Genomic DNA, 24,120 nt, shown 5'->3' with positions numbered 1-24,120 from the left:
CTACTCCACATCATTCTTGGATTACACTTGCACCAATGAAAAGCCAAAAATCCATGACAACGGAATAATGGTCAAGACCACCCGGTCCAACCACTCTGTCCAAAGACTCAAACCCTTTTATGGTCCAACCAAACTAAGATCGAACCATCTATGGGGAAAAAATCAGGCTTTTAAAGCCCTCAGATTGGAATCTCAAACTGGGACTGACCTACAAAAATCACGCTACACAGGCGTCTACAGCAGACCCAGATGTCTTAGACATCTTCCTGCAACCAAACAAACCGCATGGAGTTCTTAGTTTGACCGATTAAAGAATTTCTAAGTCAAACACGCTAAGGAGATTCTAACGGGAAAACGCAAATAAGGTCCTATGCGTAGTTCTACAGAAGATCGAGGGCAAAATAGACAAAGAGACCACCTTTTCAGCTTTTCTTATATTTTTTTTATGTATTTTACAGACGACAAAAGGAAGGCATAGACAAGAAGATACCACAAAAGACCTCTCTTCCTTCCTCTGATTCTTGGCTCTTGATTGTGCTAAGCGGCATTCATAGATTTCTGTTTAGTGTACAGTTGTTTTCTTGCTTCTGTTTTTCTCACTTTCTCTATCTGCCCAACAGAGAAGACCAACTTCCTTCCTGCAGTAGGGGTCATAACTCATAACCCAACTGCCTTTACAACATTCCATTTTTTATCTTATTTTTTTAGGTATTGACATTACTGTTATTATTAGGATATGGCTATGTATGCTTCAATATAGAAAAGAGAGGAAAGGGAGGAAGAAGGGTGCATCAGGGCTTCATCTGATGTGGAAATTTTGCCGCTTCTAAGGTATCTTTCATTCTTGGGCAGCTTCCATTGTTTCTTATTTTATTTTATTTTTTAATTTTTTTTTTCATGAGTTATTTTGTATTTTCTTTGTGAATACTTTGGGTAAATTGAGTGAGTGGGTCTGCTGAATAATGGTATCTAGTCTTCAGTTTTCATTTAGGTTTGATTTTAATTGTATACAACATAGAGAATTTTGGCTCGTTAATATTTGCTTGTTTTGTGTAATGATTTCGTTTCTGAATTGTTAAATTATCTAAATAGTTATTCAAGATTTGACTGAAAGTTTTGATTTTTCGTGCTTGGGTATGGATGACCAGATTTGGTTGATCTCTGATTTGCATTGACCCTTTTTGTTTGTTGGATTTTATTGGTGTTTTGACCTGATAGCAAAAGGGGTTTCCTTTTGGGTAGCTGGGTTTTGTTGTTTGACAGATTTTAGATTTTGGGAGCCTATGTTGTTGATTTCTGAGGTTGGAACTTGGAACAGCCTCTCCCCCCTTACGTTCTTCTTGTTTGGGAATTAATGCTGGAACTGCTTGTCTGGCAGTTTAAAATTATGCAACTTATATGTGAGTTGACTTTGGTCGCTCAGGATAGTGGCTCTTTGATTCCTCACTGTTTTGCTGAGTGAGGATTAGGTTTCGTGATCTCTTCTAGTCAATGGAATAGTTTTTGCAGAAAAACAGGATTTTGTGTTTTGTAGAGGTTTGTTTTCTTCCCTGTTCATAAAACATTCATCCATGGGGTTTGTTAGGTTTCCTGTTGAGACATTTGGGTTTCTCTCTAATGTATATCCTCCGTCCACCCAAAGTTTTCAACTAGTGATGTGGAATTTCTCATTTAGGTTTGAACTCAACATTGCATCTAGTTAGATCCATGATCTTAATTATTCTAATCTTCAAATTAAGTCTGGAATAAATTTAAGATCTAATTTTTATGCTTGTCTTCTATCTGAGGGAAATAGGACCATGTATGTTTTCTATCATCAGAAGGGCTTAGAAAACATTGTGGTTTCTGTTATTTGAAAATGAGAATGGATTAGTCCATGTTAATCTTTTTCATACTGCAGGAGTGTAGAGTCCAGTCTCAGTCTTCCAGTGCAGGATGAAAAATTAGTATTAGGGAAGATATGTTTGATATGTTAAGCTTGGGCGTTCTTGTGTCATATGGAACAGCTACAGTTTTAGTGCCTTAGGTACATTCAGGGATCAAGTAATCTTCTGGCTTGAATATTGTGAACTTCTGGTTTGATGCTCTACTGTGCTCTAATGTTGGCTGTGATTCAGTGTCTAATTCTTAGTGATGCCTCTGTGAAGGTTTGAAAAATTCAATCTTATCCACGGTAGAAACATTTGAATGCACATTTTTGGGGAAGGAAGAGAAAACAGTACTTTTTGCACTCATGTTTATCGATCTGCTGTAATTTATTTGGCAGTATTGTTATAGTTGTTATTAGAGGAATATATATGAACGCATCTAAGGTCTTCGAAGTTTTTCAATGTGGCATTGATCCCAACCCTCTCCCTTATGTGTTGTTCCCCCACTTTCAAGTGACTATACATAAATGTATTATTGATGTAAGGGATACTAGACTGAATAATCCTAATCCAAAGGCTTAAGATGTTAGATGGAGAGGCTCCCTGGTATATCATGACATCTAAGCATGGTTCAAAATCTCTATCTCGAGGCCCATCTTGCCAACTCAAAAAAGGATCTTGGCAAGATCTGATTGAATTGCTGAAATTCCCGCCAAAAAAAAAAAAAAAAAAACCCAACAGCTCAAGAGGTATTAGGGATCATTTGGGGTTGAAACTTGCTGTGCATCCTATTTCAACCCTTTTGAATACACTGGTGACCTCATATTTATGAAAAACATAGTGCAAAAGCGACTTCTACTTTGGACCTCAAGTCAGGAATGTCTATGCTGAAGTAAAACCTTTAGATAGCCTAATGTATACATCACATGCTCATATATTAATGCTCAAAGTTCAATATTCAAACAAGTGTAAAACATTAGACATGTTCATAGCTCAAATTACAAAGTTCAAATGATAATTCAATTGTTAACTTGAGAGTTGAGACTAGATATCCTATGTGCTAAGCATATGTTTCGTCACTAGCATCATCTTGTCTCTCTAAAGGAAAAAAAAGAGATATCTTGGCAAATCTCACCGAGATCTTGAGAGTTTTCCTACCATGATCTAAAATCCCAAGCTTTATAGTGCAGGGTTATAAATTTGGACTTATTCGTTATCAAAATTTCATTCCTTATTTTCTTAGTGATTGTTTCTTTATATTTTATAACTTCTGTTTATGAAGTTTGAAAATTTAACCAAATTATGACAAAATTGTCTATAATTTTGAAGTACATGCTTGGCAGGACAGGAAAGGGAAAAAAAACGGTTGCATGAATGGTCTTTTTTCAATCGTTAAACTATATTTGTGTTTACATGGTTTTACATATGAGTTCATTTCATTGCCTTTTAGTAAATTGTTTGCTATGAGGCTGATGACCATTGTTGGAATACCAATTGGGCTGAGAATTCTATGCACAGTAGCTGTAGATTTGTTGGTGTAAGATACTCCCTGATTGAAGTTCATTGTTAGAAGAGTTAAGCATTTTTCCGGTTTCAAAGTTCAACAGTTTTGAGGAATGAGTTCTTGTAAACCTTGTAAAAAGAGGTATGGGTTCAAGTAAGTTGAGTCTTCCAATGTCTGTGCACCACCATAAGGTGTTTCATTTCACATGGCCTTTGTGGTCAACTATGCAATTTTATTTTTTAAAATTCTCTACTACCATTGTGTGTTGTTCCCAACAGCTACCTTTCATGCCACATTGCCATCATATGCATTAAGAGATTTTGTAGTTAAAATATTATTTTAAGCATTAAGAGATTTTGCATTTTCCTTTACAGTCAATTATTAATGGGGACAGAATGTGTCAATGGTTGCTTGAAAGAAGAAGATCCTGGAATCATGTGTCATGAGAGTTTTCAGCATGATGCTTCCTTAAGCATGAGTAGAGAATCCATACCTACTTCAGTAGTTTCTAGCAGTAATACATTGGAAGCGAATCACATGATGTCACCCACTGAAGTACCACTGGTAACCATGGATGCTGAGCCTAGCAGTTCTAAGGAAGTGAAAGTTAAGCGATCACTTCGGCGCAGGAACTGCATAAATTATGGGGTATTTGATATTAGTTCTGAAGAGGAATCTGATTATCGGAAGTCCATGAAGGTTAAATTTATATTACATTACATTCCCATTTTCAATGTCTATTCTTGTTACTTAGTTGATGTTTACTCGAATTTTCTGAATATCTCCTACTACCAAGTATAATTATCATATTTCTAGGTTCCTTTTCAGTTTAATTCATTTAGGCAACTTTCATGGCTTCTCTTTCTTTTAGAAGATAATGATCTGGGTTTCGTTGAAGAAAATCATTTGGGAAACTGATGCTTTATACTTCTTTTCTGTCCTTTTTGAGTCTTCTCCCCTAAAGGAAAAGTTTATATATCTAAGTGTTTGACATCTTATCTGGATGGTTAAGCTGGGAAGAAAGGCAGACCTCGTGGTTTCAAGTTATGAGTTTTTTCAAGACTCTAACAAATATTTGAGCATTTTCACACTCAATAGCAGTGATCCTAAATTTAGTTGGTCAGTTACAGTTTCAAAGTTTCATAATCTGATAATCAATTTAGTGACTGATATTATAATTATAAGCAATTAAATATGTAAATATTACTTTATTATTTCTGTAAGCATGTACTTCTCAGAGGTTTCCAAATTTCTAAGAAGGTCCCCGTTAGAAGCTTTGACATGTCTAATAATTGAGATATGTGTTGTGTAGTTTGTATTATTGTTGTTGTCTTACCCAAAGGAAGGGGGACTGTTTGATTGTGTCCCTTTTTTGAAAACCTGCTAGAACCCAATAGATGAGCAGGATTGATAGACCTTTGGATTTCATCTGTTTTTGGTTTCAAATTATTTACTATATGGTGGATTCTGTAATGAAGGTGTATTGTAGCAATACATAGGAAAATGAAATTTACATGTTCATCATCACATATCTCATTATAATATTTTCACTCAGGATCAAACGATGAGGTCTAACAAGCGTAACAATGGCACCATTGGATGTTCAGGCAGTCCTCAATGCCAAAAGGTATACTGACTCAGATGATTTGCACTGAAAATGTTATGTTTATTTTTAATGGGCATGGTAACTATATATAGGGAGCTGTATGTGCGAACCAGTTGTAGGATAAATCCCATGGGCAGAATACTGACATGTGATAACCCACACTCTAGTTGTTAAATTCATTTTTAGTTGTTATCTCTAGAGTGTTTGTTTAAAATTTGGTTAGACCTCTAACATAGGAAAATTTTAAAAGTAGGACAATTAAGCATTTAAAATTTTAGCTAAAAAAAATCATTAGTACTTAAAATTCAATGTTGATAGAATAAAGCAAAATTATCACATCTCGGTCTTGGACATACTGAATGGATTCCCAAAGTTTAGATGGAGTTCACTGTGTGTGCACAGGAACAGTGAGTTTAAAATTGATATCTTATGCACTTGAGGGTGGATTCCAATATTCAAGACCACCAGCGTCCCTTAATAAACAGTTCTCTTCTTGCTATATGTTGTGCTTCTTTAAAATGTTCAAGGAAACTAACTTTTTCATCTTGGTTGTATTTGGGTCTGTTCATTTGGAATGGTGTTGCTCCCTAGTTGTTTGGACTAAAACCAGAGTACTTCATACCCTATTATTATTGCTTAGGTTTAAAATATAATCATCTTTTAAAGAGTGAAAATGTGAGTTAGGGTTCAGTTTATCAACTTAATCCCTAATTCACAGAAGGATTGTCTGATGGTTTTGGCAGTCTAATATGTTACAGGTCTTCTTAATGTAAATAATAGAAACTCGTAATTACAGAAAAGTACCCAAACATCACAGCCTTAACAAAACCCAACAAAGTTTACTATGAAGCTCAATTACCAAAGGGATAACAGAATTACACACAGGTCTATGGAGGTGAGCTGTTAGAACAACCAGAAGCCCAACAGGTTCCATAAATAATACCTACATTTTCTGATTGGAATGATGTTGTGGTTAGATTAAGGAATAAAAGATGGAATCTAATCAACATGACAGCCCAAATTAATGGCATGGAAACAACAAGAATCAATCCACCTGAAAGGGATTTCTCTCTACATTACTAGTGGTGATATTCTGTCCTATGTCTCTGTGTGGTGTTACTTTTTGGTTGGTTTGGGGAGGGTTGCACTAACTAGTATTTAATTCCTTGCTCGCTCTTGATGAGATTTTTCCAAGTGGAATGAATTAGATGTTTGGATGTTCAACTAGGTGTCTGCCAGATGGCTTCCACAAGAAGCTTGCAGGCCAATCATTGAAGATGCTCCTGTCTTTCATCCTAGTGAAGAGGTATGCTTTTGGGCACTTCCATTGAGTTAGAAATTATTTTGGTGGATTTGGTTGAGCCACATCATTTATCGTCTATCTTGATGTTCAATTCATTAGGAATTTGAAGATACAATTGGTTACATAGAAAAGATAAGCAGGAAAGCTGAGCTGTATGGCATATGCCGGATTGTGCCTCCTCCTTCTTGGAAGCCTCCCTGTCCTTTAAGGGAGAAGAACATATGGGAACATGCTAAGTTTTCCACACGTGTTCAACAAGTAGACTTACTTCAGAATAGGGAGCCCATGTGGAAGAAATTCAGAAGTCATGGTGATAGGAAACGCAAAAGACGACGACGTTCTAGGATGGGAACAACCCGGAGACGGACCAGTTCAGAAACTTATGAAGCTAGTGAGTGTGTTGCATCTGACACGGATGAGAAGTTTGGGTTCCAATCAGGTCCCGATTTCACACTTGAAGAATTTCAGAAATATGCGGATGATTTCAAAGATCGTTATTTTGGCATGAAGGATTCTCAAGAGAGCTCAGATTTAGTCAATGGCGAATCTGATAAGCTGTGTATGCCATCAGTAGAAGATATTGAAGGTGAATATTGGCGTATAATCGAGAAACCTGCAGAAGAGGTTGAGGTATGGAAATATGTTTTTTCATTATATTTATGTTTCAAGCAGATTTACCCTGCCCTTGAATATGCATGATTTTGTATTACACAACTGCAGGTTTACTATGGTGCTGATTTGGAAACTGGAGTGTTTGGAAGTGGGTTTCCTAAGGCATCATCCTCAATAATTGGAAACAACTCAGATCGGCATGTGACATCTGGGTGGAATTTAAACAACTTTCCTCGCTTGCCAGGATCTGTACTATGCTTTGAAAGAAGAGATATCTCCGGTGTTCTAGTTCCATGGTTATATGTTGGGATGTGCTTCTCATCTTTTTGTTGGGTGAGTTTTCTTCCCCACTCTAATCTAGGTTTTTTTCCCTCTAAGAATATGAAGATTATTTTTCATTGTTCCACTGTTTCTACTTTCTAACATCTCATATAGTTGTGCTTATTCTTAATTACTTTCATATTATTTTCTTTTACTGCTAAACATAATAATGAAAGGATACGCATAGGCCCAGCCCCCTGGCAATCCAGTCTCCTCTCCACTGTCATCTCCAATGGTTCTTGCTCCCCCCCCCCCCCCGGTCACATCTCTCTTCATGCTATTTTGTTTGACCATAGAATTTGTTATGCACCTCTTAGGCTCTTAGGGGTTTTCCTCTTCTCTTCTCCTTTTGTTTGTCCTGGAACATCTCTCACGACCATGGTCAAATTGTCCCTTGGTCACTTATGGTTTGGTTCAAAGGTCATATCCCTGGACATGCCTTCATCATCTAAAGAACCCTAAAGTACTAGCTCCCCACCCAATCATTCCTCATTAACCAATGCAATGCTGCCAACTTCAATTGTACCCTTTGCTGGAATTGTTTCAAAGATGTGGATCACCTCTTTATCTCTTGTCCTTTCTCCTGCTTTATTTAGGAGAAAGCCACTTTCTCCATTTGGCCCCACTCTAGATGCTCCTATGGTTTTGCTCATGATTAGTTGTGGATCTTGAGATTCTTCTCTAGCACCTCTATTTGTAATTATACTGGAAATTTGGTGTTTGGGACTGTAGTTTCTCACTCTAGTAAGAATGAAAAATTAGGGGATGGACCTCCAACTCTAGGTCTTTGGACTCAATTTGGAAAGCCATCTGTTTTTATTTCTCCTCCAAACTTCAAATGTTACCCCACTTCCCTATTTTGGAGACCCCAAGGAATAAGCACATTGTTGTTACCTAGCTGTAGGTTCCTCTTTGCAGATACCTCCGCCCCTTTTTTCTCCCTTTCTTCTTCTCTTTCCCCTATTTGCACATTCTTCCTCTTATTTCTTTCCCTTTGCGGTTTTAGTCTTGCTGATTTATTCATCGGAGAGAGAAGAGCAAGAAACGGTATCCATTGAATTGTTAAATGTACAATATCAATATAGCCATAGAAGAAGATATGCCGGATGTCATAATTGGCATAAAGATAAGAAAGGCTTATCTGCCAAGTTCCTTGGTTCAGTGAATATCATCTCCTAGAGAGGAGCAGAAATCCTTTTAAGTTTTGCAAACATAGTGCATCATTATATTGGATGTCACCCTAAGAACAAAAGCTTAGATACCTGTCGGATATCTTAAAAAACTTATTTATTGATACTTTTGGGAAGTAGTTTACGGATACTTATACACTTTGACCACGTTTCTTGAGATTATTTGGAAAAAAGAGAAAAAGGAAAACATTATTTCATAACAAGTTCCACGATGTTATGTTTATTCCATTACTTTCCCTTTGTTATTTTGAATTTCAACTAGTAAATTACTTTAAGGTCGTTCCTAGTAAAACAACCCCATATGTGAGTCAGGTCTGAGTTTACCAATGGGTATGAGCCAATTGGCAAAGACTGGTTTCTTGAACCATGAAATCCATTTGACAAAGAAAAATTGGAACTTGTTACTCATGCTTACCAAGTCCGCTAGTACGCTGAAGAGAGATGGTCAGTGGTATTGTTAACTATAAAATTCATTTCATTGTTCCAAATGCCTGAGAAAGTGGTTATCCAAAAAGTATTTCCAAGAACCCAATCTACAGAAACCTTCTTTCCATTGACAAATATGTTTCACTTTGAATGTTTTGAGTTGTATAAAATGTTATTGATCTTGTTGCTAAAGTTCTAATTTTCATCATTTAGCTGACACCTTCCTGCATTTGGTTTTGCTGATGCCTATAGCATGTTGAGGACCATCATCTATACTCTCTTAACTATCATCATTGGGGTGATCCAAAATTGTGGTATGGAGTACCTGGAAATAGTGCAGTGGAGTTGGAGAATTCCATGAGAAAGCATTTACCAGATTTGTTTGCAGAGCAACCCGACTTACTCAATGAACTGGTAATTGTTTGATATTTTCCGCATTTCATTTGATCATGATTTGATTTGAAGTAATTCATGTTTTAGAAAAGATGATAGGTACAAACATTTTGCGCATTTAGGTGATGGGATTTGTGGACCTTAGATGAGACAATTTGCAGTAGTATTGTCCTAGTCTTTTAGGTTTGACTGAATTTCCATATTTCCCCATGATGATTTTGTACTGTTTCTTCTTTATGTAACTTTTCATTATCTCAACCTTTTATTTAATCTATTATCAATTCATAGGTGCACCTTTGGGCTGCCTGAGATGTTTTTAAATTAACAAAAACTGTGTAAGATTTGATTCTTAGGTACCCATTGGTAGTGGTTTCTTTTGCTTCCATATGACACAGATTGGTGGCCTCCTGACTTCCCAACCCAAAAATTTGGTAATTTATATTTAACCATGTGAAACAGGTTACTCAGTTATCCCCATCAGTTTTAAAATCTGATGGTGTTCCAGTTTACCGAGTTGTCCAACATGCGGGGGAGTTTGTTCTTACATTTCCGCGGGCGTATCATTCTGGCTTCAACTGTGGCTTCAATTGTGCAGAGGCTGTGAATGTTGCTCCAGTTGATTGGTTACCTAATGGACAGAATGCGGTGGAGCTCTACAGTAAGCAATGTCGCAAGACGTCTATATCCCATGACAAGCTGCTTCTAGGGGCTGCTCATGAAGCTGTACAGGCTTTGTGGGAGCTCTTAGTGCTGAGGAAGGAAAGTAGGGAAAATTTTAGTTGGAGAAGTGTTTGTGGTAAGGATGGGGTTCTCACAAGGGCTATTAAGGTGAATATTCTCTACATCTATGCTTTTATGAACTATGTAATTTATAATTTTATTAGGAGTTAGGTTTTAATTGTGACTCATGATTTCTGTGGATTTAGACCCGAGTTGAGATGGAACATGAAAGAAGGGACTCTCTTCCAATATTTTTGCGGTCCCAAAAAATGGACAGAGACTTTGATTCTACTGATGATAGAGAATGTTTTTCCTGCTTCTATGACTTACACCTATCTGCTGCAAGTTGCAAGTGCTCTCCTGACCGTTTTGCGTGTCTGAAGCATGCAAATCTTCTTTGTTCATGTGAAATAGCTCAGAGATTTATGGTTTTTCGCTATGATTTGGATGAATTGGACACTCTGGTTGAAGCTTTGGAAGGAAAGTTGAATGCTGTCAATCGATGGGCCTCAAAGGACCTTGGATTGGTTGGCATCAATCCCAGAGTTGCTTGTGTCTGCGAGATGGATCAAGAGAGAGAGATAATCAACCCTGATTTTCTGGAGGACATGGGAAGAAGAAATTCTTGTTCTAAAGAAATAGATGAAGTCCCTTGCATTTACAAGACTTGCAAATCCGATGGTCATAATTCTTCTGAAGTATCTTTAAAACGAAAAAAGGGATTATCTAGTTCATGCAAATCTATAGTCAAGCCAGAAGCAGAGAATGGGGTCATGAATAAAGAAACTATAATAAAATGTGACGAAGGACAGCTGCAGGACAAGTACATTGATTTAAACCTTGAAGGTGCTTTGGATGAACATAGAAGTAGGGTGCAGGAGATGGCAGATGATGCTTGTACTCTTAAAGTTGCTGAGACTCATCTATCTGTGGTTAATCAAGAGAAAGATAATGGTACAAATGTGTTGGTAGAAAGTGGAGTAGTGGTTCCCGACAGTAATGAGAGGTCCCATCTTATTCATATCATCTCAACTTCCAATTGTATCTCTCGTAGTCCTTCTGCTGAGTTAAATTCTTCTTTTGTTCATTCCAATGAAAAGCACCCACCAGGTACAAGGGATTCTGGAGAACAGTGTACTTGTAGTGGTAATAAGCTTTTTGGTGTTGACCTTTGGACTTCACATGGGAATTCATCTTCACCCTTATGCACCACTGTTGCTAGAACAGAAACCAATTCTTCCAGTTCTTGCCTTAAGACTTCTCTAAATGGACGAAATAGTCCACAGCAGACTTTAGATTTAGATGTTCAAGCTATAAGCTTTGGAGAAGTAATTCCCAGCAAGCTGTGGTGTAACAAGCACACCATATTCCCGAAAGGTATGTTGCACTCAGTTCTCCCAGAGGGTTCTGTGGAATATTCTTCAATTGTCAACCCTGTTTAAAGTCAGGAGGCTTAGTTGATTTGGATTAAGTTGTTGATTGTCCTACATATTGGCCTTGGCAGGGTTCAGAAGCCGTGTCAGATTCTTTAGTGTGCTTGATCCAACACAGATGTGTAGCTATGTTTCAGAAGTTCTGGATGCTGGCCTCCTTGGGCCTCTTTTCAAGGTGAGGTTTCTTCATTCTGTTTCATGTTCTAGTTAAATACTTGTAGTTCATAATAGAGGGAATATTCCATTTTTTTGGGATCCTTTTACGTCATTTGTTTTTATTTATGACTGCCGAAAATGTGTCTGAATACCATGCATCTATGTGCTGCAAGATTAGGCTCTCTAGTGATATGATTAGGGTCCACAAAGTAAATAACCAATGCAAAATGTGAATAGTCTTACTTGTATTTTAGACTTGAAATTTTAAGTTCAAAAGCATGGGCAATTTCCTTTCATCTAGTTCTGATGCAATGCTGCCTTGGACTGAAGCATTTGCAAACCCGGATTAGGAACTGGGTCCAAATATGGATTTTAGTCTTGTAGATATTTCTTTTTCTTTTTTCAGAAAATTTTCTGGGTTGAATAGGTAGTAATTTAGATTGATTTGAATTGTTAAGAGTCCTAGAGTTTGAACTATGTCTCTTTTGTAATTGAAATGCTTGTAATCAGCCTGGGGAGTATCAAGAAGAAAAATGAATTAAAACTTTGAGCTTGTGTGTACCATGTACTCTTTTGTCCCCTTTCCTTTTCTTATGAGATTTTTTCTCCCTCTTCTCCTGCGAATGTGGACTTCTCAGGTTTTCTCTTCTCTATCCCTAGTCTCCTTTTCTATTTTGTCCCCCATTAAGTTCTTTATCTTTCATTTATTGTCATATTTTCAGAGGGACATGATTACTTTCTTGGAAAAATTCAAAATCTCTGTTACTGAAGTCATCATCTTGTCTCTGTCATGTTGCTTTGCTATTCTTACAATTGAAAGCCATGTTCCAGGTTGCAGTTGAGGATTGCCCAGCTGAAGCTTTCACCAGTGTCTCAGCTGATAAGTGCTGGGAATTGGTGCTTGATAGACTAAAACAAGAAGTATTAAGACAGAGAACACTAGGGAAAGGAGGACTGCCCCCTATGTACTGTTTGCAAAGTGTGGATGGGATTGAAATGTTTGGGTTTTCATCTCCTCCAATCATTCTGGTAAGTTCTTTATGAACCTCATTAATAGGAGATACTACTGCAGTGATATTGCATTCTCTTTTTTATATTAAATTTTTTAGACTCTGTTCTCTTCCCATTTAGATTATGAAATTCTTATAGCACTCATTACTTTTAGAGTTAAATACTATTGGTGGTTAAAATTAATGATTGAAAATATCTTTATTACCATATTTTCTATGAATAGAGTACTGCAGGCAGACAAACTTTCAGGTAATGGAAGCAAAAAGATCTGATTTCCAGATTCTAAACAGAGTCCGATAGCCTGCAAGCAAATCCACTGCCAAATCAGGATACTGAACTAATGGATTATACTAGAAAACATTAAAATGAAAAATTCAGTGAAATAACTTGAGATGGAGAATAAGATTTGAGGTTTGCCTTTAAAGCATGGGAAACACATTATCTTCTCCAGGGTTCACCAAGACCATTCCATCAGTCAACCACAAAAGGATAGTTATATAGCCCTATATACAGCCAATTAAGCCATTCCATTAAGCAAGTCCTTTGGGCCCTAGTTAGAGGAAGTTACTTTGAATTGCTTTGGAACTAATCGTAAATTTAATCATCAACAGACACTTTTAACAAAGGTTTCTTCCTTCACACAACCTTACCGTCACTCTATCTTCCCTAATGGCTAACCAATACCGTTCCTGCAACGCTGTTCTCTTTCCCTCTTTATAAAAACCCACTTCACTTCAGTCACATGATTCTTTGCAATTCATCTGTTTCTACCTTCCTTTCCTTCTCATCTTCAACCAATTGTACAACTGGTGGAAAAACATAAATCCCACACTCATTTCAGTCCAGCAAAAGCAAAATAGCTTTGAGGTGACAGACCTAAAAAGTTGCAGGCACTCAACATTGTGTTGTAGAGTTTCACTCACGAAATTTGCAGACTATGTAGTGGCTTTGTGATGATTGGTGTAGATGTTAGGGATAAGGAAAACCATGGTAGGAGCTCCTCCATGGACACTTCAAGAGCTTTCAGGTTTATCTAAGAATAGAATGGATCTGTTATTTTCAGAGAGGTGCTCTGCTTTTTGGCCTCATACAGTCTCACTTGATTAATTATTCCATTTATAGTTGGCCCAAAAAAAAAATTAGTCCATTTATAGACTAGAAAACGTATGATAAAGAAAATTATAATAATATGAACATTCTTAATCTGGGTCAGTCCAAAGTGTGAGCTGACATTTAGACAGTTGCAAGTGTTATCAACAGGTTTACTAACTTGCCGGCAAAAAAGAGGTAGTTCAGTTTTGTTTTGTTTTGTTTTGTTTGGGCTACCCATTCATATTATGAAGAGGATGGCATTTTGATGTGTTAAATAGCATTAAATCTGCTGTAACGAGTTTTTGTAAGGACAAATCGATATAAGCGTGCCATTTTTAACTGAACTTTGTGCAGAAATTGAAAAGTTTACCAGGGTGAGAACCTTAAACTTTATGTAACATAATATAGCATAACATGATCTTTGATCTTTATAATAACTATACTTTGTACAGGCTATTGAGGCTCTTGATCCAAATCATCAATGCGTAGGGTACTGGAACCAGAAGCTGAAATCAAAAGGAGAAGATCCTTGTAAGCTCCCTGCAGTGGACTCTGTGTTTTTGGGCAATGGGAATGGTAGTGAGACATGCCATTCACGATCAAGTTGTTCTATAGATGAAACAAAGCCAAAGATCTTCGGTTTAGACTTGAGAAAGATGGATGAGAATAGATCAAATTCTGGAAACCATTCGGTTGATGAGGTGCAGTCTGTGTTGAGAGGACTGTTCAAGAAGGCAAATCCTGATGAACTGAAGATGTTGCATAGGATATTTTCCAGCAACTCATGGAGCACCGAATGGAAAACCGCCTGTAGAACTCTGAATCAAGAAATGGATATAACAATGGATAAAAATTGAAAAAAAAACAAAAACAAAATATAGCCCGAATTTTTGTTGTCAGGTTCCTCATCCCCTTCACTGTATCGCTCTCTAATTCTTCCATTTTGTAGGTAGATTCTTTCAAGTCTTTTTGTTCCTTACCCACTGATGATCATATCTGATCTCACTAACTTGTCATAATCCAGGCTTCTTGTGGATTAGAGTGATATGTAATGATAGAACTTATATACTTGTATTTTAACATAGACTCCGTTTAAATGCTTGGGACCATTCGCTTAGGATGTAATTGGCTATTTATTCCAATAATCCAATCTGTAATGGTAGAGTTTTCACAGACCCAAAAAATTAGATACTATCAAGGCTTGGATACCCTCCCTCACCTGAGGAGTACGAAGGGGGGGGGGGAGATATGAGATTATGCTTGTTAATTGTTCATATTTTGAATGGTTGTTCTGTTTGAGTCCGGATCACCTTTTTGTTAGAAGAAAGAGATGTGCTCTTTCCATGTTTTTCTATTACACAATAAAGGTAGGGTTAAGTAAAATTTATTTCTAATTCATTTTGTTAGTACTCAGAAGGAAGTCTTACCTATATTATATAGTAGAGAAGCATCGAGAGCTCTCATACATCTCCCCCAATGGATGGGGAGCTGATCAGGACCCTCTATTATCAGTCATTTGAACGTGGTTGCTGCATCGGCTATATTTGTCAAGCTAGAGCTATTGGGTGGGACAATAATTTTGTACCTAGTACATATGTGTTTTGGGCACACTCCAATAATGGAAGCAGCATGTCCAATAGTTCATTGTGATTTGTGAGAACCCTCCAAAGTGAAGATTCAAACTCGATCGGGGAAGATGGTTCACTGTTCCAACGTCATTCAATGTTTCAATAACTGCAGAAAGCATATGGATTGATTGCAAGGATTTCGGTCCCAAAATTTATTTTTTTGAAAAGATTGATTTAAGACCCATATGGCTCTACTGTCAATTGTCATAGCCTGGTAACGCACTCTAAATAAACCCAATCCAGATTTGACCAACTCGCCCAACTCATCTCCGCCGTTTTTGTCCTGTTTGTTCTCTCACTTTGTACCGTCAACTCGGTTCGATTAAACCGGTTTTGGGTTGTCATAGTAAATCAATTAAGACAAGAACCAATTCTGAATCTGGTTTGATCTGATTTCTACTTAGAATTCTTGTTATGCTTTGTAACGGGCATTCTATCGCGGTTTGGTATGATCCTGTCCACTTCCGCTTCACCCATGCTTGAGGTTTCACTCTAAACCTGACCCGGTCAGATCTTGGTCTCAGATAAAACCTGCCCAGCTAACGAAGGTTTCAGGTTCGGGTTCGGATCCGAGAGTCCAACAGTAACAATATTGATTCGACCGATATGGGTGGGAGTGGGACCACCGCGTCGAGAACTCGAGATTCCTAGTTGTTTTGTGACTTTGTCGACTAGTCACAGTTTTCATCGTACGGTCGACAGTTATTCAACAGATCTGTCTTCCTCTCCGTATCTGCTGGATGTTGTCACACCACACAACACGACACCACCCTCATTAACAAATGACTTACCACTATTACCCATACCCTAGTAACCCAAGTTTGATACTATTGAGGGCGTTTATGTAAATTTAGGGCAACTGACAAGAAATTTCGCTTGACGGCGTTTTGCGGATGGATTGATGTCGCTAGTTGTCTTTTATTTCATTAGATATTATATAGTCCAAATTCATTCATACAAAGTTACAAACTCCAATTGTGAGGCTATTATTGTAATTTTATATTTCTGGAGCAAAGCTCTTACAACCGACACCATCCCATCCCGTCCCGTCAACAGACTGCAACGGTTTCCGTTGGCTTGGGTATAAACACGTGTAGAAATTATAGCGTTCACACTGTTTTTTATATAATTTTATAAAAAGTGCGGTTTATATATAAAGAAATTAGGGCTGGGGATGAGGATTGAACTCCACTGAGAGGTGACAACACAACCCCTCCACCATCCTTCTATTGACAATAATATGCGTAACACACGGTTCGAAATCTCTGATGACAACTGTCCAAAGCAAGCCGCAGAAGCCGCTGTCCCCGGATAAGGACGTAAAATGGCAAAAGGCAGCAGTTGATAGCCGTGGGATTAAGATGGTGATGAACGGATGAGATGATTTCAGGAATGTAGATGGGACTCGTTGAGAATAGCAGCCAGCAGCAGTGAGCCAGCAGGCAGCCTTAACATTTTAAAAGTCACATGCTTTGGCGATGGTCTCGAGGAGTCGTCAGGGGTGTCACCACGTCAAAGACCGTAGAATAATAGGTGCTCGAATGCGATAAAATTTCGTCGCCTTCCTAGAAAGCTCCTCAACGAAAAGTACCGCCAAAATTCAAATTCGCGAAAACGTGTTTTGGAGCAAGTCGCGAAGTGGGAAAAAACTGGGTAAAATCCGACCCGGTTCTTGATGGGTTTGGATTAGGCAATGCGATGTAAACATTTTTTTAGAGATCGTTTTATATTGTTCTAAATATAGAAGTAGCTTTCTACAACAAAATATATATATATATATATATATATAGAAGTAGCTTGTTTGGACTTGATAAAAATATCTTGTGTCTTCAAGATTAATTTTGCAAAGAAAAAATAATTAAAAAAATAATTTTTTTCTTTTAAGAACTTTTTTGGTGCAAAGAAATTTCATTGCAAATCATTCCAAATCACCCAACTAGGTCACATAAAAAAAAAGGAAAACAAGAGAGAGAGGCAAAGGCCATCCTAGCTAAGGAGTGGGCATACCCATTTTACTCCCTAGAAACATAGAGAAAGTCACGACAAAGTACTTAATCGGCCAATAAGCCAAACATCAAACAGGATGCCATCAAGGCAAGATCGGGGTGGGGAAGCATAATTTATATGACACAAAAGTTTAATAAGAAGAAGATTGTCCGAGTAAACCAAGATGTCTTAGAATGCCAACTTTGAAATAGTTCCCAAAGCCTATCTAATAGCTAGAGCCTCGCCCATTAAAGTGTCATCAAAAGCACAAGGAGTCGAGATTGTCAAAGTAATGTTACCTCCAAGATTGATAACAAAGAAGTCCAACCGACCTTCACTACCTCCAATCGGAAGAGCTAGCTGCATCACAAAAGACTTGCCAAACTTGCTGTGACACCCCATCATGAGTGAGTGTACCTACTAGTGCCAAGTCTCCTTGAGTATCACCTTGGTGAACAGGCTTTATCAATAGAACCCAAAACTCCTCATGCTTTTCCTGAGCCACTAAAAAGGGGTCCAATGGAGATCATATCTCCTTCCCAAAGGTTTGCTTATTACGAGCAATTCATAAATGTCGGGCAATGAAAGTAGATAGACTCACGACCTCCTTTTTTATATATTTTTTCAAAAAATTAATATACTTTACAGATGTGATTCAAGCAATGTAGTGGCAGCCTCCGATGTAAAAGTAATAATTTAAAGTGGTCATAAGTTTGAACCTTTGCCCCTACCACACCTTTCCCCCTACCCCATGGGCCATAGTCGCAATGACTAATTAATGACCACCAAAGGATGCCTCCCCCCCCAAAAAAAAAAAAAAAAAAAAAAAAAAGAGAGGAAGAATATTAATATAATTTTAGATTTTATGAATAATTTTTTTGTGTTTTCTTGTAACCACAAAATTTTCACCCCAATGTTTCATCCAATTTTAACTAGTAAATTAGTCACATTATATATATTAACATCCTTTATGTGTTTTGATTTTTACCATTGTCAACTAGTCACAATGACTAGGGGTCTACAGGCCAGGGGGTAGAGAAGACGGGGAGGCGTGGTAGGAGCATAGGTTCAAACTCATAATCTCTTTAGATTTACTATCTCTTAAAAGGAGTTTGCCACCAGTGTATTTGAAGCAAATCCACCTTTATGTATTTTGTTTCTTCCTACAATAGAGACGACAATAGAAATCCAACAAACTATTGTTTCTTTTGACTCTTAAATCTAATTTTACTTGGTGAAAATCTGAATTTAGCAAACTATCGTTTCTCTTAAAAGAAAAAATGTAACTTTACTTGGTGAAAATCTAAATTCAATTGATGAAAAAAAAGACATCTAGTGCACTTACTCATTTTTATTGGAAACAAATGTGTAGGTTCAACCTTTGCTTGATCAAGTTCAAGTGAAGTTTACCCTAGTGCACCTACTCATTTCCCTCTAGGTAGGGTTTGCATGATCATTCTTTTGTTGAATTGTAAAGATAGCATGAACCATTTGATGCTTCACATTTTTCGCTTTATTCATAATTTTCTTTTGTAACTTTCATTGATGTAATGGCTCAACATCAAGTTACGGAAGTGTCTAGCTTGACCTAATTCGATCGAACCCTATAAAATCAAAAATAGGAAAACAATAAGGCTGAGACATTTAAGATCCAGATTCAAGTTTTAAAATGCCTAATCCAACTAGATGGTGTTATTACTAATTAACATTCCTTTTGAAGAAAAACCCTTGTTCTTCACTACTAAGAGTGATTGGTCAATGTATCCCTTTTGTCCATGGACTTATGTTATTATGTAGCCTGGTTGAATTTCGTTTTTTATCAAAGGAATATATATATTTTTTTAGCTTATTACCAAGAAAACAAAACAAAACAAAAACTAAACAAATAAACGAATAAAAAAGGTTAGGGTAGAAAAGAAAAAAAAGAGAGGAAGTGACACTTTTGTAGTTATCTCTGAAACCCAGGCCAGAAACTGATGAGCCTACGTGGCCCTAAAAGCCACGTAAGCAATCCATTTGTCAGACTGAATACAAAACTTTGAAAGGTGGTCCGCTTCACCTATAAAATACTAGGAGTACCCGCATCAAAGCATTTCCAAACCCTAGAGAAGCGGGAACTCCGCTTATTTCCGTCGCTTCGTCTCAATTTACCAGTTTTCTTCTTCTTCTCCGGCGACGTTATCTTTATCTGAGTTTTCCATTTGGATAGTTTTCCTAGGGTTTCGATCTCCATTCGCAATTTCTGATAGAGGTTTCCTGATTTCACGTGTTGCATGATCACCGGTAATGGCTTCGGCTTGCGTGAACAATATCGGAGCTCCGACATATCCGTCATACGGATGGTTGGGTCCTAGAATCTCTTTCAGTCGTGATTTCCCCGACGAAGAATCTAGTGCGAAGACATCTTCGAAGGCGGAACAGAAGTCGCATGAGAGACACGATCCCGAAGCCTACGGCAAGGATGTCGGAGATTTCGAGTTCAGAGCCTTCAGACTCGAAGATCCGGTGACGATGCTACCTGCCGACGAGCTCTTCTCCGATGGGAAGCTTGTACCTCTACAGATTACGACGGTTCGTCCTTCTGTTGCTTCGACGGCGGCCACATCAACTTCGGAGGAGGATATACGGTCACCGGAGGGAGTAAAATTGCGGCGAAGGTCCGAGGTATGCCGTACGGATCCGTACTTGTTCTCTCCGAAAGCACCGAGGTGTTCGAGTAGATGGAGAGAGCTTCTAGGATTGAAGAAACTGCAGAGCAATCTCGTTAAGCAGGATTTGCAGAAATCTGCTTCGTCTTTATCATCCTCAAAGAATACTAACTCTAAGTCTTTCAAGCATTTCCTCCACAAAAATTTAAAATCTTCTCCACCAGGTGCGGATTCTTTGTTGAGCCTGCCGTTGCTGAGAGATTCGGATCCCGAGTCCATCTCGATTTCTTCCCGCCATTCTCTTTCTTCTTCGTCTTCTTCTGGCCCTGACCATGAAGATCTCCCAAGGCTTTCACTTGATTCGGATAAAACGACGAATCCAATCCAACCGATTTCTTTAAGCAAGAATCCACCGAGGCTTAGAGTAGCTAAGTCAGTAGCTGCAAGAAGTGTCACGACAGCAGCGAGCGAGAACATCAGGCCGTTTGCGGCTGAGCATCCAACTGCGAGGGTCGGAAGGAGCCCGATTCGCAGAGCACCAGATTCAACTTCTGTTCCTTCTAGGGGGGTTTCTGTAGACAGTCCTCGTATGAACTCTTCTGGCAAAATCGTGTTCCAAAGCTTGGAGAGGAGCACGAGCAGTCCGAGCAGCTTCAATGGTGGTCCGCGGATTAAAAACAGAGGGATGGAAAGATCTTATTCTGCTAATGTCAGGGTTACCCCTGTTTTAAACGTTCCAGTTTGTTCACTTCGTGGGTCGTCGAAGTCTGGTTCTGTCTTCGGTTTTGGGCAGTTTTTCTCATCTCCTCAGAAGAAGGACGGAAGCTTCAGCAAAAGGCCACACCAACAGAAATCGCACTGACCAGAATTGATTTGGTTTTTTGGTAACATTTTAAATTTTTTTTTTTTGGCCTCAATTTACTTCTGTCCCCTTACCGTTCGTTGGTTATTTCATTTTGCGGGATCTTATTTAGATGTATGTATATATGCTGGCCTTTAAGCTAGTGTAGGATCTTGCCACCCTCTGTAATCTGTTGGAGTCATTTAGCTTTTACCGTTCCGCGGATTTCTTTGTCTATGGCTCTGTTTTTGCTGGTTTTTGTAATCTCATAGAAAAGGTCGTCAGTGAGAGATCTGATCCAGTTCACAAGATCCTTTTTATTGTAAGTTTGCTGATTCGCTTTTGTGTATTTTAGTATATTCGTTGTGATGTTTACCGAGTTTCGCATTTCCTTCCGTACTGTTCTCGGTAGCGTTTCCTGTTTGATTAGTTTCGTTTTTCCTTGTAAAGTTTTTGATGCTGCTGTTGATTCCTGGTGTGCGATTTCTTTTAGGGTGGGTTAGTTTCAGCCTTTCAGGTGATTTTTCTCCGTTGGAGCAGATTGTCATCTCAGGTATTTGGTTGAAATGTCGTCAAACCTCTTCATGTTGAGCCTACCCAATATTTGCTTCTTTTTGGCTTGTTATTTGGAGAACTCGTCTCGTTGATCATGAATCATGATTTACGAGTTGGAAAGATCAAATGCAGGTTGGTAGACGCCTCTCCAATGGTGGAGCTTAAATGTTTTCGTACGTCTCAGTCGTCTGACCCATAACACTGTTCATGGCTTGTCTTTTTCCTGCGTGTCGGGACTTCTCTTCTCCGTTTGTTGTCACTTGCCTCTCCTCCACCAATTTTGGTTTGCTGTTGTGCTAATTTACGCCGATGTGCTTTATCCACCAACTGGTCTGTCTTTTATTCTTCTCGCTTTTGTTTTCTCCCCCCTTTTTCTGTTTAATTAAATTACAGATACCAGTGAAAGTAACATGCTCATGGACGGTCGACGTCTGAGGAGATTCCTCATCATCTTCAGTCCTCAACAATATCATAAGCACTGTTGCTGCTGCTGGCTGGAAGTAGTGTGTCTTGTCTTTTTGCTCGCGGTTTTGGTTTTGGTTTTGCTGTAGTGGAAGAAGAGCCAAGCCCCATGGGCACTTTCTCGCAGGCATGAAAATATTCCTGCCCTGCTCTTTTCTTTCTCCATCATCTCCATTCGTCACTATGTCGATTTCGTCTCTTTCCTTTCCAGTTTCCACCAACAGGCTTTGGCCTTGATCTTGATGCAAATATAGAATGTGGGCCCTGTAGTTCTGATCAGCCATCAAATCACTTGGGCCCCACTTCCGTCCCGTTCTCTGATCTCGCAGATGTATAAAGACGGTCTATAGTGCTGATTCAGAGATTCTTTCCAATGAGCACTTGAACAATTTATGATAAGCTACATTGAATTCCCAAGCCACCTTGTCTTTCTTTCGAGTCTCTCTTCCTTCTCCGCTTCGCTTGTAAGAGACTAAGAGGAGGAGGCCCTCCAGTCCAGTCTCTGGCTTACAGTTACAGACTTACAGTGCAACATTAATTGATTTCTTCCTTCCTTCGTTATGTAGTTGGTCAACCGGCCTATTGAAAATTAATGCGGTCAATGTCCGTCTCCGAAGGCAGCTGCTCTTTTTAAAATATTTTTCGGTTTCTGAATTGGCCTGGCAGTTGATCTAACTTATGCAATTTATTGGACCATTGAATGTTCAATAAATTTAGCTACTTTCTTTGGTTAGAAGTTAGAAGTTAGAAGTTAGAACTAATCTAGCTAATTGCATGGTTATCATTGACTCCACGATTCATGAATTGAATGAACTATTATGTAATTAATAGCGCCACTACTGATGCCAGTGAAGCATGAAGATGGATATTCTATGCTTAGCGAAGCAGCTCAAAAGCAGGCAGAGGATAGCTAAATTCAGAGCAATTAAGCATTGAAAACAAGAACTTTCTTCTAGTCACAGAACCCCAACCCTAATAAATCCCACATTAAACCCTTCACCCCTCTTTCTGAACATTGTCTCCGTCTACACATCCACCCACATCTGTTATTTTGGTGAATGAATCCCCCACCCTTCAACCTTTGGGTAGAAAACTAGAAATTAATCATCCCAAAATCTCCCCCTCATTCGGGCACTTTCCACGCCAGCCATCTTCTCTGAGAAATGTCAATGTCACAGGGAACTGCTGAACTGCACTACTACTTTCTAGCTGTAAAATAATGGCGATACAATATTTGGTATTTACAGAACTCTCTCTTCTCATGTGGGTGGGCAGGTGGTTCCTCTTTAAAAAGCAGGAATCCCTTCTTTATCCATTTCTGTCATTGCGAAGGTCACATGAGGTGTCTGGTATCTAAATGTTTTCTCTGTTGATCCCATATTGGGGCCCCCAAGCTCCCACCATAGATAATTATTTCTTTCTTTGTAGATTTGTTAGGGTCATGGTCAGAGATTTTCTTCACATTTATCTTTGTGCAACTTTTGTATCTTTTTGGAACTAACTCAGAGGTCTTCGGTGGGGTCGATCATAGCCCCATTCAACTAGTTCAAAGACGGTCCCAGTCAAAATGAGATTATGGTGGCTCTTTTGAAGAGAGGCCCGATGACCCACTGCGGCTTAAATATTTGTCATATGGTTGGGTTCACCGCTAGCAGAGTGAGTTCATGATATCTCAATCTTAAGTATAAGCAGAAGAATGGTATGTTTTGTAAAATAGACAAGGTGCTTAACTTTTCTCGTTTTGATTGGTTTTGTCATTTTCAAAATAATTTCATAAAAAAAAAAAAACTTTTTTTACCCAAAAAAAAGAAAAAAGAACATTATAGAAGATTACTTATTAGAAATTCAGAACCAGCATTTGTTTGTTTCATCATTAGGATATGTAGATTATTCAGTTTGTCCAGCATTTGTTACTTTATGATTTGATCAAGTGCTTCATTGGCATTCATCACGATCTGAGATTGAGATTGAGATAAGAAATCTTGCCGCTCCGCCATGCTAGGCGTGCCATGACCCACCCTTGTTGGTGTGTAACACAGGTTCTCACCGCTGCTATCCCCATTTCTACTTCACATCCTTGATTGCTCCAGACCTTCACCCACCACCAACCCCACCCAACTAAACCACATTGCCAACCTCCGGCCCGACTATCCGGCTCCAAGTACATGAGAGGAGGAGGCCTTTCAGTTAGGAGAGGAGTTTGAGGAACTTAACCTTACCGGGGAGCTCACACTCGTGGGTATGGAAGGCGAGCTCGCCCGGCGGTGATGGGGCTGCTATCTGCGTGATACCGGACCGTTCGGCTGTTCTGCGGGGGCGCATGCGCTTCATCTTCACATCGCGAGATCTACTTGTGGTGGAAGTG

The 24,120-nt window shown here is 38.6% G+C and overlaps 2 protein-coding genes across 4 annotated transcripts; both read left to right on the top strand.

Moving 5' to 3' along the window:
• The first annotated feature begins 457 nt into the window (after window positions 1–457).
• Window positions 458–14,795, top strand: LOC149025833 (lysine-specific demethylase JMJ18-like). 3 transcript variants are annotated; one of them, XM_089146038.1, is made up of 13 exons: window positions 458–643; window positions 734–831; window positions 3,747–4,071; window positions 4,928–4,999; window positions 6,207–6,284; window positions 6,381–6,911; window positions 7,002–7,226; window positions 9,083–9,244; window positions 9,683–10,051; window positions 10,150–11,320; window positions 11,448–11,551; window positions 12,364–12,561; window positions 14,088–14,795. In XM_089146038.1, the coding sequence occupies exons 3-13, from the start codon at window positions 3,757–3,759 to the stop codon at window positions 14,490–14,492; spliced, it is 3,630 nt and encodes a 1,209-aa protein (XP_089002164.1). In that variant the 5' UTR covers window positions 458–643; window positions 734–831; window positions 3,747–3,756; the 3' UTR covers window positions 14,493–14,795. The 3 variants fall into 3 exon arrangements, with proteins under 3 accessions (XP_089002164.1, XP_089002163.1, XP_089002165.1); XM_089146037.1 differs by having other exon boundaries at window positions 458–649; XM_089146039.1 differs by lacking the exon at window positions 3,747–4,071 and having other exon boundaries at window positions 458–649.
• A 4,562-nt stretch (window positions 14,796–19,357) lies between these two features.
• On the top strand, window positions 19,358–22,820 carry LOC149025832 (uncharacterized). The gene has a single exon (XM_089146036.1). The coding sequence runs from the start codon at window positions 19,536–19,538 to the stop codon at window positions 20,757–20,759; it is 1,224 nt and encodes a 407-aa protein (XP_089002162.1). The 5' UTR covers window positions 19,358–19,535; the 3' UTR covers window positions 20,760–22,820.
• The last annotated feature ends 1,300 nt before the right edge of the window (window positions 22,821–24,120 follow it).

Source organism: Hakea prostrata, chromosome 2, assembly GCF_041222555.1.
Source record: "Hakea prostrata isolate BN-2017 chromosome 2, UWA_Hpros_2, whole genome shotgun sequence".
Classification (NCBI taxonomy): Eukaryota; Viridiplantae; Streptophyta; class Magnoliopsida; order Proteales; family Proteaceae; genus Hakea; species Hakea prostrata.
Note: the sequence above shows the minus strand (reverse complement) of the source record. Positions and strands in the feature narration are given on the sequence as shown.

Coding starts and splice junctions, on each gene's coding strand:
- LOC149025832 (XM_089146036.1), top strand. CDS start 19,536: ATGGCTTCGGCTTGCGTGAACAATATCGGAGCTCCGACATATCCGTCA.
- LOC149025833 (XM_089146038.1), top strand. CDS start 3,757: ATGGGGACAGAATGTGTCAATGGTTGCTTGAAAGAAGAAGATCCTGGA. Junction 4,072..4,927: donor ATTATCGGAAGTCCATGAAG/GTTAAATTTATA, acceptor ATTTTCACTCAG/GATCAAACGATGAGGTCTAA. Junction 10,052..10,149: donor TTCTCACAAGGGCTATTAAG/GTGAATATTCTC, acceptor CTGTGGATTTAG/ACCCGAGTTGAGATGGAACA.